The sequence below is a fragment of the Homarus americanus genome, unplaced genomic scaffold, assembly GCF_018991925.1.
Source record: "Homarus americanus isolate GMGI-L3 unplaced genomic scaffold, GMGI_Hamer_2.0 scaffold47967, whole genome shotgun sequence".
In the NCBI taxonomy this organism is placed as follows: domain Eukaryota; kingdom Metazoa; phylum Arthropoda; class Malacostraca; order Decapoda; family Nephropidae; genus Homarus; species Homarus americanus.
In genome coordinates, this window is record NW_024731965.1 from 2901019 (window position 1) to 2913349 (window position 12331).

At 40.0% G+C, this 12331-nt stretch overlaps 1 protein-coding gene across 1 annotated transcript; it reads left to right on the forward strand.

The window, feature by feature from the left end:
- Window positions 1-214: 214 nt before the first annotated feature.
- LOC121868143 lies at window positions 215-12111 on the forward strand. The gene is made up of 10 exons (XM_042368458.1): window positions 215-599; window positions 2153-2207; window positions 3614-3748; window positions 4630-4848; window positions 7318-7534; window positions 7866-8002; window positions 8452-8562; window positions 9048-9205; window positions 9380-9592; window positions 10328-12111. The coding sequence occupies exons 1-10, from the start codon at window positions 423-425 to the stop codon at window positions 10811-10813; spliced, it is 1908 nt and encodes a 635-aa protein (XP_042224392.1). The 5' UTR covers window positions 215-422; the 3' UTR covers window positions 10814-12111.
- The last annotated feature ends 220 nt before the right edge of the window (window positions 12112-12331 follow it).

Here is a 12331-nt window from a genome sequence, read left to right on the forward strand (position 1 = left end):
ATGTGTTATAGAAACTAATTAGATCAAGGGATTTTTGGTCGGGTCACCTTGGTAATTTTATATTTTTTGATTGGCAACATTGGGCAAAAAGTAGCGGATTAGGCTACTTTTTTGGAGGTGTCCGCTACTAAAATTAAATACCCGCTACTTGCTACTTTTTGGGCTATAAATTATATTTGGCCTTATTTTCAGATGATTGGGCTACTTCCATTTTGTACTGTTAAAACATTAAAAGAAAGTAAAGAACCTATCACCAAATATTTGTCTAAGTCGCACACATCCTCTCAGAGCTTCTACTTTTGGTCACAAGTATCTGGCAACTCTGATCGTTAGTTCAGTAGTATAGTCTTACTGTTGGGTGGAGGAAGATGTGGCTGTGAATTCTTCTATACTCTCATCTAGTTAATTATCCTCTCAACAGAATGGCCACAGTTAAATATTTATTACTTATTTTAAATATATATTTGTGTATATTATATTCTAGAGCTGTATTACAGGCTAGTGTCTGTGGTCAAATAGACTTCTGTAACCATAATCAGTCCCATCTCTGCTGCCCTGCCTGTAAGAAGTCAGAGCACACTATGTCCTGTACACACCAGGTGGGTCTTGCTCAATTATCTAAGTTTACCTGAGAATATTATCTGAAAATATGTTGTATAGTGATGTAGTCATTAGTGTTGTCTAGGTGTAGTGGAGTACCGCAGGGTAGATTTCTGTCACTGCACTGTTTTTAATTGATGGATAGGTAGATAAATTAGTTAAATAAATAGGTAGATATTAAATGAGTGGTTTTTTCTAATAGTAAATTTTTATTTTTTTTTCTTTCCTATTTGCTAGTGAGGAAAAATTTGTTGGGGGTTACCACTTTATTTCCTGGTGTTAAATATTGATGCATTGTGTTGTGACCTGAAGATTGCCCGCCATAGCTTGATTTATTACCATAATATTAACTTAACCTATTCCCCTAGGTAGATTAAGTTAAATCATAGTAGTTTATTTTAGCTTAGGTTAGATTTGGCCGAGTTGTGTTAGGTTATATTAGGTTCGGTTATATTAAGTTAGGTTAGATAAAGTTAGATTGTGTTAAGTTATATTAGATTAGGTTAAACTGTTAGGTTAGTAATCTTAAGGTGAAATGGTATTACTTTACTTTAGCATGCCCTAAAGCTATAAACTAATGAAACTTTTAGATCTAGCTATTATGAGCATTTTGAACCCCATATATACCTGGCGAAAATGGATAATAGCGACACAATTGAATTTAATTGACTTTACTTAGTTTTCAGTCTTCGTCTGTGAGGAGAGGTTACCGGCTCATCACTCATGCACAATGTTGACTGACGTCATCCAGTCGTGACCAATGATGTATTGATTTTTCTCAAAGGAAGCAGCCGGAGTAATTTCATTGACCAGTCTCACAATGGCCATGGTAGACGTTGGTTGTCATTTGTGCTCCTACGATTATTTTAAGTTTATTGTCGAGTTTTACGAGAAAGACGATCATTCTATCCAATTCTTACGTATCCCTGGTCCTTCCACTTCTAACTAAGGTATTGTACTTTCGGACATGGTGCGCCTCAAAGTTTTAAGCTACTGAAACATTTAGGTTAGCTTAAGCTAGGCCTACCAGGGGTCCGGGGGCGGAGTCCCCAGCTAGAGGTTAGGTTAGATAGCATATTTTCTCCCCCATCCCAAAACCCCGATTTCCCAGGCTCTCCCCCATTATTGTTGGGGGGGGGGGGGCAAAACGAGCAATATCCGCCCAAAATGAAGGTCAGATTCATTTAAAACACCAAAATACACTGTAAAAACATATTGGTCAACCCGTAGGGACTCATGTCCTCAAGTAAAACTTTTCCGGTGAAATAAGCTGGGATGGCTAGAGGACACCTGCCACTTTGTTATTCACATTTAATATGACCACCAATTATCTGTTTACTACCCATACTGGCGGTTGGTCTGTTACCTTTAATGTCCAGTGTTAGTACAGTACAGGAGGAAACTGTAGTAAACCTGACATGTTTGGTAGTGATAACATCCTTCTCACATCTGTCCTGGGCCAGAGATTGAACCCAGGACACAGTGTGAGAGATCCCCCTAACACTGTACAGTACAGTAGCAATAACCTCTAATGTTGTGGTTATTTTTTCAGCTGAGGACGGAGGAGAGTGAAGATGCAAGTTGTGAGGTGCAACGCATTTCTGAAGGTTGGTTTAATGTTCTCAGTTGTTTCTGTGTGTGTAGTTCATGTTCATCAGTTAGAGTAGATACAGTAAATTGCATATTTAATCAGTAAAATCATCAGACAAGTTTACAATTGGTTCAGCATTTAGTATACATACACTTTAGTCTATCTTTTTTGCCTCGGGTTAGTTCTCTATCTGTGTGGCTGGTCTGTTATGCACCGTTGGTAAGTACTGGGCAGGCACCGGCTCCTGAATGTACCTGAACCTGCTCCAGTGTTGGTCAAGTCTGGTCTTGAAAGAGCTCACACTCGGTGCCGTCACAACACTGGCAGATTGTTCCAAGAGTTAACAACTCCCGCTCCGAAAAAGTTTGCCCTCATAGTTTTCTGGACTTGTGGCTTCTTCAACCTTGAGCTGTGACCCCTTGTGGGGCGAGCGTCCGCCAGCTCTAGGTATGTATTGTACATTCGACTGAGTAATGCCCTTTGAGATGTTTAGACCCTTCAATTAGGTCACTCCTTGCCCATCTATAGTATAAGCTAGGCAGTTGCAAGCATTCTAATCTCTCTTAGTAACTGGGGGCCGTGGCACAGGCACCAATCTGGTGGATTTCCTTTGGACAGTCTGTAGCATGTGTCGGGGATCAGACGAGGTGATAGAGCTCCAGTCGGTGTAGCAACTTACTTGAAGATCGTTACGAGGGGCAGACAGTCTAGATAACTGAACAACCTTCTTATAATATCTAGTAGTTTAGTTGCTTGATTCACCTTCTTCTCACAATAGCCCAAGAACTTAAGTTCATTGTCAGCACACACACACAGGTCCTCTTCACATATGGTCTCTTCATTCCTTTAATCACTCCAGAAGCTGAGAGAGATTTTCCTGTAGCACTTCACAGTCTGTTTGGTTCATAATTTACCTGAATAACTTGGTGTCGTCCCCAGACATTGTATGAAAGAATGAATAGCATCTTGCATATCATTTATGAAAGAAACAATTACAACATTGAGCCCAACACATTGCTCTGTAGAGGAGGTTTCTAGACGGTTGTGTTTGTGGACAGTTGTCTTGGGAGCCGTAGGTGGGTGGCTGTTGAGTGAGAGAAAAGTGTTGTGCATAATTGCATTTGTGTCTTGAAGGTTGAACCTGAAATCACAGGTCAGTACAGTATGAGGCTTTAAACTTTAGTGTGGTCTTGTGGGGTAAATACTGTACTGTACTGTATTACTGTTCCAGAATATAGACAAACAATTTTAGGGTCTTGATGCCTAATGTTATTACTCTGAGGCTTTGTTTTGGGTTGTCTGTTGTCAGAATAAGAAAACTAATGTCACATTGACTATTATTAAAGGTTTATTATTACCCTAAGTAGTTTGGCTTGGCTTGGTTTGCCATAAAAGCCGTGATAATTGAAGATTTTTTTGCAGAGTGTTATATGGAGGCCCCGTCATACCCACCAAGCAAAGATGACTTGTTGGTCAAGGTAAAAAGGTATTATTACCATGACTGGACTACATCAAGGACGGTGTTCAACATTACTTTTCCTTCGGCCGGATGGAACGGTGAGTTGATGACAATAATAATGTACAATGAGGCAACTGAATTGATAAACAGCCCTGGATGTACGCACACAAGGGAGATGTACTGTATAATATTTATTAGGTATTTACCAACAGTGAAACAGTTTTAAACTATAGTATAGTACAGTACAGTACTGTAGTTCCATTCATATATTATAGTTTTGAACACAGGAGAGTGAGAGAAGTGTTTGGTGTAATAAGAATGAGGCATCCTTCACTCACTCATGGTACTGTACAGTATAATGTGTGCTGGTGTTATCATATAGACTTACTTAACAAATTACAAGTTAAGAAGCTGGGCAGTGTGGGCAAGTGCCTTTGACTGTGTGGCCCAGAAGTGTGCTGGCAGACACTGCCTCCCCTACATGGCCTACAGACACTGCCTCCCCTACATGGCCTACAGATACCACCTCCCCTATATGGCCTCCATGTAAGTGTAGTGCACAGGTTGGCCATGAACCCAACACTTAAAGATAGTTTGGGTACATTAGTGCCATGTAAACATGACAAGGAACACGTGCAGAAGAGAGAAAGATCAAGAATTAAGAATAAATAATAAAAAAGACATGAGGTGATGACCTAACTTGTTCCTTCATCTTTACTTTACCACAGAAGGCAAATTAACACTTGAATGTCCTTATTTTGCACCAGATGCATCTGTTACTCTAACCCCTTCACTCTGGGGATGCCATTTTAATTTATTTTATGAGGCTAATGCTGGACTATTTTATTCATCACAGAGAAGAGTCCATAGAGAAGGTGTTAACACCATAATGTATCACCCTATTAACTAACTATAGGTGATTCAATTACTAACATTGCTGTTGGGATTTTGTGGGGACAAACATTATTTCATCTTTCAGTTCTCAAGTTTCGGTACCAAGACCTGGACGACGGGAATAGTAAACCTCTGTGCCGTAAATTCACCCTGGCTAACGTCAGCATTCCCCTGAGTGACGAGATCTTTTGGGACTGTCCGGTCTTTGTTGGTTCAGCAGCACGACAGATAAGACTGACTGTCATCACCGACGAAGGGAAAGGCGGCACTTATTCCTTCAAAACTTCCACGGCAGACAAGATAGGTGAGTAAAGATTTAGCCACAGTTTGTGGTCCTTCATACAGACTAACACAAATGTGTTCCTGGAGAACTGTGGCATTAGTGAAGACTATTGTTTCAATGGAACATAATGTGATGGATCCCAATCTCTCCACCAGATGTCTTATTGTTAACATATTAGAAGACATTACACCCAGGTCAGATTTATGTAATGAACTGTACAGTTAACTGCCCTGTTGTACACTACAGTTACAGTATTTACAAACGATATAGACAAATATGAATAATGTTCTGTTTAAACAAACATTGTTCACTTTTATGTAACCCCAGAGAGGTTGGGAGGGTACTTCTCCACGAGAGGTACACACACTCGTCTTTCCCATTCCCACATTATATTAAAAGGTAGTACAGTACAGGTACTCCTCGACTTACGACCACCCAGACATACGACCGCAGCAGTCGTATAAAATATTTTTGAGTCCCGACGTAGTGATCGCGCTGTGTACTGACAAAATTTTTGTTTGTAATTCCCTTTAGAATGGCTGGCAGGCGTAAAAGTAAGAGTTCTCGTGGTGCTGAGAAGAAAAAGAGACACCCATTTTAGATTTTCTATGTATTACTTTCGCATTTTCTACTTACGACTTGGTCGTGGGTCCCTAACTCCGTCCTAAGTTGAGGACTGACTGTAATATGTTTTATAAATTGTTACAGAATTTTCAACACTGTACTATATAAACACACCAGGCATTAATTTATCATTTCACCAGTTATCAGTTTACTGGTCGTTGGCCAGTTGATCTGTTCCTTGTTACTTTGTTATGGTCTATATTGTCCAGTGTTAGTTCAGTACAGGAGGAAACTGTAGTACCCAGAGAAAACCTGCCATGTTTGGTAGTGTCATACTAGAAAACACCCTTCTCACATCTTTCCTAGGCCAGGGATTGAACCCAGGACACAGTAGTGAGAGATAGGCACCACCAACAACCCTTGATGCTTGATCCATTCACTGTACAACACAGTACCCGGTAGTTGTTTTACCATTATTAATCTTCTTCATCTCTGTTGCCATCTTTTGTGATTTATCTCTTGCTTGACTTCTTGTTCCCCAGGGGCCGTAGTGCTGGCTGGGTTTAAGGCAAAAATGATCTTAATAATAATAATAATAATTAACGGTTTATTGAAAGAGCTTGGCAGCCAGAAGGCTGAAAATATACAGTTACATATTTGGGGATTGGGTTTCGAATTACAAATAATATACAAGTAACATAAGTGATACAAATAAGATATATAATAACTAGATGGGGAAAACCTCAAACTACAGTTCATTTCAACATAGTGACAGTGCAAGGAGTAGTGTTTACTGGGAGTGAATACACTGGTTTATTACAAGTTATTGATAATTTTTACAATGGTTGGGACTGGGCTGTTCTTATAGCGATCAGTTCGTGCACGTATGGGCTGGATGCGGTTGTGGTGTCGAACAGCAATTCTCGGACTAGGGATCTCAGGTGGTAGTAGGAGCCGGTGTCGAGGATGGTGTAGAAGCTTCTTACCAAATTTGCAGATGAGGTCGTGGTGATGGTCAGTGAGAGTCGAAAGGGTCAGTGTGTTGAGCGCTTCTTGATATGTGGAGTAGGAAGGGGAGAGAATAATCTTGCATGCCCTCTTTTGCACTTTTTCTAGGTGTTTACGTTGTGTGGCATTTAGGGAGGAAGACCAGGTGGGGGAGGCATAGGTGAGCTTGGGAAGTATGAATGTTGTGTAAACACTGAGGAGCTCGGGTGTAGGAACTCCGAGGGACTTGAGTCGGCGGAGGTGGTGGATATGCTGTGCCCACTCAAACAGTGGCACCCACAGTAGACAAATACCCTGCTATCTGTGTTTACTGTCCCCACCATTTTGCTCCGTGGTTATAGCTCCGTCACCACAGATTTTTAAAAATATTTTCTCTTGTTTTACCTAATTTTTCACTTGTGAGCATCCACAGTATTTTTTACTTTTTTGTATTAAAAAAAGGTGAAAGTGGGTCCCATAGGCCAGTGCATTGGGGACAGTGTGGATACAGCACACTGTATACTAAACCTTCGTACACTAGGAGGTACTGCACTCGACCACATTCACTTCCCAAGTTGTAAACTTAAGTACCCATTTACAGCTGGATGAACTGGGAGCACCCAAGGATCAAACCACCGCACTTCCTTTTGTATTAGAAAGTGATTAGTGTAATTCATGATTAATTTTGGTGTTACAGAGTCCAGCATTTGTGTTTTGATTTAGTTTTTGTTTTCATAAGTGGGTGAGACCAATGTGTTATATCTAAACTATATGATGAATACTAACTTGTTTCTCATATGAGACAGAGTGTGTGTGTGTTAGTTGTACAGTATAGTACTGTACTACACATTAAGCCTCCAACACCACCCATGACTTAATTATCTCTCAACATAAGAAGTACCAGATCTTCACACACACACATCCTGATCACATCCACAGATCCTTGGAAGACAAGGCTTCAAGACTGGCAAGTGTTTTTCTACTTACATGACAACCACATCGGACGGTCCCCGCACCTGCCTGTCACCATCCAGTTGGCACCGTTTTATAATGTCTCGTACAACATCTCCCTCGTCAAGTGTGTGGATGATGATGGTGGTGTCTCCTGCTCTCAAAGGACCGTCCTCGCTTCTCACAAATTCCATGCACCTGAAAAGTAAGACTTGTGTTTCTTCATGGGAATTAGACACCCCAGGTTGTTTATTTATAAGACAATCTTACCTGACCTGACCCAACCCAGCCCAGCCCAGTAGCTTCCCAGTACTGAAGGGGTGATGGTTATACTTGTGGAACACAAAAATTGGGTTTTGTTCACATTCCTTTGTTTTTTGAAGTCTTCCAGATCATATAAGTAATGACTGTACTGTACTTGGTGTTTGTGACCTTAATATATATATATATATATAATCATTGATTTTGTCAGTAAATATGACCAAGTGTTTATTAATAGATAGATAGATAGTATTATATTGTATTCATTTCTATAGTATATCATCTGATGAGGACATCCTAGAAACAAAGCTCCTACAGCTGTGGCACAACCCCGGCACCTATGCTGTGACGGCTCAGATCCTCTCCTCTGAGTGCCCTGATGGGTGTGCTGTGGCCATGTCTCCACCGTTCAGTAAGTTTCCTCTTAGCTTAAGGGCAAGGCTTTAACCCTAAACTGCAAGCTGATGGTTACCTGTTCTGGCCACACAAAGTCCACATCTGGCCACACTAATGTCCACATTCATGTCCACATCTGGCCACATTTGTCTTCTATATATTTCCAGGTGGTGGTGTGTGGCCGGCCATACAGGTAAGAACCATTATAGTGTACTGTACTGTACACTATACTGTACTGTACACTGTACTGTACTGTGCACTGTACTGTACTGTATTGTACTGTGGTCTATACAGAAATATAAGACATGAATATAGACATTTGATGGACTTACTTGATACAGTATAAGGCTTTTACAGTATGACTTAATGTGTTTAATATAATGCCAGTAGGACATTAATTTATATAGTACAGTACAGTTTGTAGGACCTACTTTATATAGTATGACACGTGCCTTCCCCCGACAGGTGTTCCACAGAGCAAGTTAGGATTATGGATTTGTGTTGGATTCGGGTTCTTGCTGATTTTCACCTTTGCATTTACCTTCACCCTACAACACCGCCTGAAGCAGAATAAGAGTAAGTACTGTATGTTGTGAGTGGTTTGTTGAGTACAGTACTCTACAGGATAGATTAATACATTAATCTATTGAGTACAATGTCATCACCGAGTACAATAAATTAGCTTATTGAGTAACATTTTCTTTATTAATCTCTTAAGTACATTGCTAACTCCATATGCCATTGTACTCAAGGTGTTTTGTGAATATTGTGCTATATTATTGTCACTTAAGGGAGGTACTACCACCTGGGAAGATATTGGAAGCATAATGTATTGGTAGACCCAGCTGCCATAAGTGACCAAGTCCCAGGTTGATGATCTGCCTTTCTGCCTCAATTGTTTCTCTTACTATTGATAACACAACATACATATGTTTCTCACCATTGATCTTTTTTTAAGCTCATCCTGTAAAAAAAAAAAAACTTACATTACAGTATTAATACAGTACACTCCTTATGGGAAACTGATTGAACATGAATAAGTTAAGTGATGTTTCCTACAGAGCTGCTGCTGACGGCGAAGGACAACACCCCAACACTCCTCTTGATATATCTGCCGGAAAATCAACGTTGCTTGGACCTGGTGAACAAGTTGGCACACTTCCTGAAGCACGTGTGTTATGTCCACCCATTTGTGATAGATGCAGATGTGGGTAGTAAGGTGAGTGATGTGGGTAGTGAGGTGGGTAGTGAGGTGAGTGATGTGGGTATTGAGTTGTGGGTAGTGAGGTCAGGGACTAATTAACAACTGTTTGTGATAGATGCTATAGAATAATAAGCTACAGTATATTTAATGTAATGAAGAACTAAAAAACAACTATACTTCCTGAACCAGGCCCCAAGCTGCTGGACAAGTGAACATATGAACAAAGCAGATCGCCTCCTGTTCCTTGTGCCCGGTAACCCAGACGCTGAGAGCATCACCCCAATCAGGGACCACTGGGTGTATGCCCTACACTACCTTACAGGGCACTACTTCACTACAAATCAAGTCACAAACAAGGTGGCCACAGTTGTTCTTCCCTTCAGCGCCAGGGTGCCTCATCAGGTGGGTCAAGACGCACTACTTATATTTACTTTGTCGTATGTAGCTGAGGAACACACAGATCTGTTACCACCAGCTGAGGAACACATCTATTACTACCAGCTGAGGAACACATCTATTACTACCAGCTGAGGAACACACAGATCTGTTACCACCAGCTGAGGAACACACAGATCTATTACCACCAGCTGAGGAACACACAGATCTATTACTACCAGCTGAGGAACACACAGATCTATTACTACCAGCTGAGGAACACATCTATTACTACCAGCTGAGGAACACATCTATTACTACCAGCTGAGGAACACATACTTGAGGAACACACACATCTATTACTACCAGCTGAGGAACACACAGATCTATTACTACCAGCTGAGGAACACATCTATTACTACCAGCTGAGGAACACATCTATTACTACCAGCTGAGGAACACATACTTGGTAGATAATGAAATAAAGTGGTACAGTACTGGACACATTTGATAAGAGCTGGGACTCAACTAAAACAAATCCAACCTAATGCTAATTAACCCAACAAGAACTACACTAACAAAACCAGACCTAACCTATCCCCCCCCCCTCCACCCGTGTTTAATCTTGTGGTTAAAGGAATTCTGTAGTGATATGTCTGAGGTTGTTGCTGTAATTACTGTACTGGGTTCTTTTCTTATACATTTAATTCTACCATTTTGACTGTACATAAACTGTTCACTAATATTTTGTTTTTCCTCCAGATTGCTAATGTCCAGCGGTTCAGACTAATGCAAGACATAAACTCACTTGTGACTTGGATACACAGTGGAACATGGATGGACAGTAAGTTTCTGTGGGGACCTCAGATCAGGTCACCAGCACAAGAGAAGATTACCTACACTTTTTCAGATATTAAACAAGCCGTGCACGATGCCTGCCAGGTGACTAAATGTTGTAATGACTATAAAATGGATAAGATCTCAGATGAGGAGTTTTTCTACAGTGAGGACAGCACAAAGGAGAAGACTTCCCCTAAGAGTTCTGTACAGGATGTCGAGAAAAACACTTCTCAACAGTATCAAGTTTTGACACATCCACAGGATGGTGATGATGATGATCCCTTTGATAAACAACTGCTCGACGTTGAGGAGTTGCCCATGTTGGGGGGAGACACCGGAACAGTGCGTGATCATTACCCGTCCTCGGATGACAACTCGGATGAACTAGATGACAGCATTTTTCTGTGAGTTTTTTCCACATAATTCTTGAAGGGGTATTGGAATCACTGGAAAGTTTATCTCTGCTTGAGTGATCACAAGAAAACTTCTCTTTAATATTAAATTGTTAAAATTGTCTACAGATATGAACAACAAACCTCAAGTGTAATATAGTGAAGGAGATACAAGGCTTAACATAAACAGTGGTGCTACCAACTTGTCCAGATATGAAAGTCTGCCCCACAGTTATGTTAGACAGTCTGACCCACAGTAATAGTAGACAGTCTGACCCACAGTAATAGTAGACAGTCTGACCCACATTTGTATTTTCTTATGCTGTTTCATGAGGGAATCTGAAATGGTATTGATGCTGAGTTTGAGGTTTAGTTTGTCTGGGTAACATCCCAGTTTGTTTACTCCTATTATTGTACACTATTCCCATTTGGTCTTCTGTACAATACTCTCTGGGTCCGGTAAAATAACTTTCAGAGATCATTAAGTGATACTAGACATTGTGGGAATATGTGACATTTTCAGAGTAGACAGAAAAGGAATAGACAAAAGGGACATAAACCAGTGCCTTCACAACTGATTTAGTTTTCTCAACATTAATTGAACTAAGGTTCTGCCCAAGGCTAATTCCATACCCCTGAGGTCTAAGTACAAATGAACCAAAATGGTGTACAGTACAGAAAACTGAACCAGTACAGTATATAGAACAAGGTACTGTACTGTACATTATAGTGTAGGCAGAACAAGATATGACTATAATATAATGTTAATTATTATTGTAGATGCCTAGGGACTTAAAAACACCCAGTACAGTGTCTGTGTTTACAGACTTAACTTCCTTTATCCAGATGTACAGTAGCTAAAAGAACTATCTGTGCATACATTGTGGGAAACAATATGAGACCATGGACGATAAATATTGGTATATGAGGGCTGTCACTAGTCACACGGAGGGATGTCACTAGTCACACGAAAAATTTGGGAGCATATCGACCCCCTCCTGCACAGATAGTTGTTTTAGCTACTGTACGTGAACCAGAAACTCATTTGGTCCAGAAACCTCTAGATTAGTCATGTCAATACAATATTAGGTGTTCCATTTTTTTTAAGTAACTAACACTTAAGTGTTATTGTAACAAAATAAGAGAACAGATCAAAAATATCTTCAAGTTGACACTAAATTTTAAAAGATTGAATTATAACTCATAAATAATGTAGTACTGTATCAGGTTCTTATGATGTTTCTACAAAACAATGGCAATGCTCAATGGCACTTTGTCAACTTCATTTTAAAATAATTATATTTTTAATATTAATTTCTCAATCTATTATCCTTGTGTCATTATATTGTACAGTACTGAGAAAGTAACAAACAACTATCACTTCTTTACTTTAAATGCTTAATGCTGTACTTAATGAGCTCAAGGAATATAAACTACTACACAGTCTTAAATGTCTACAGTAAACACTACACTGCCTACATGTCTTTGTGAAGATCACATTAAGACTTGTATTACAACAACATTGTCAACAAGT

What these genes read in the sequence shown, in the direction of transcription:
- LOC121868143 (XM_042368458.1), top strand. Translation starts at nt 423, where the DNA reads ATGGCCACAGTTAAATATTTATTACTTATTTTAAATATATATTTGTGT. An exon ending in GGTGCAACGCATTTCTGAAG is followed by an intron (nt 2,208 to 3,613) that starts GTTGGTTTAATG and finishes ATTTTTTTGCAG; the next exon opens with AGTGTTATATGGAGGCCCCG. An exon ending in CCGCCTGAAGCAGAATAAGA is followed by an intron (nt 8,563 to 9,047) that starts GTAAGTACTGTA and finishes TGTTTCCTACAG; the next exon opens with AGCTGCTGCTGACGGCGAAG.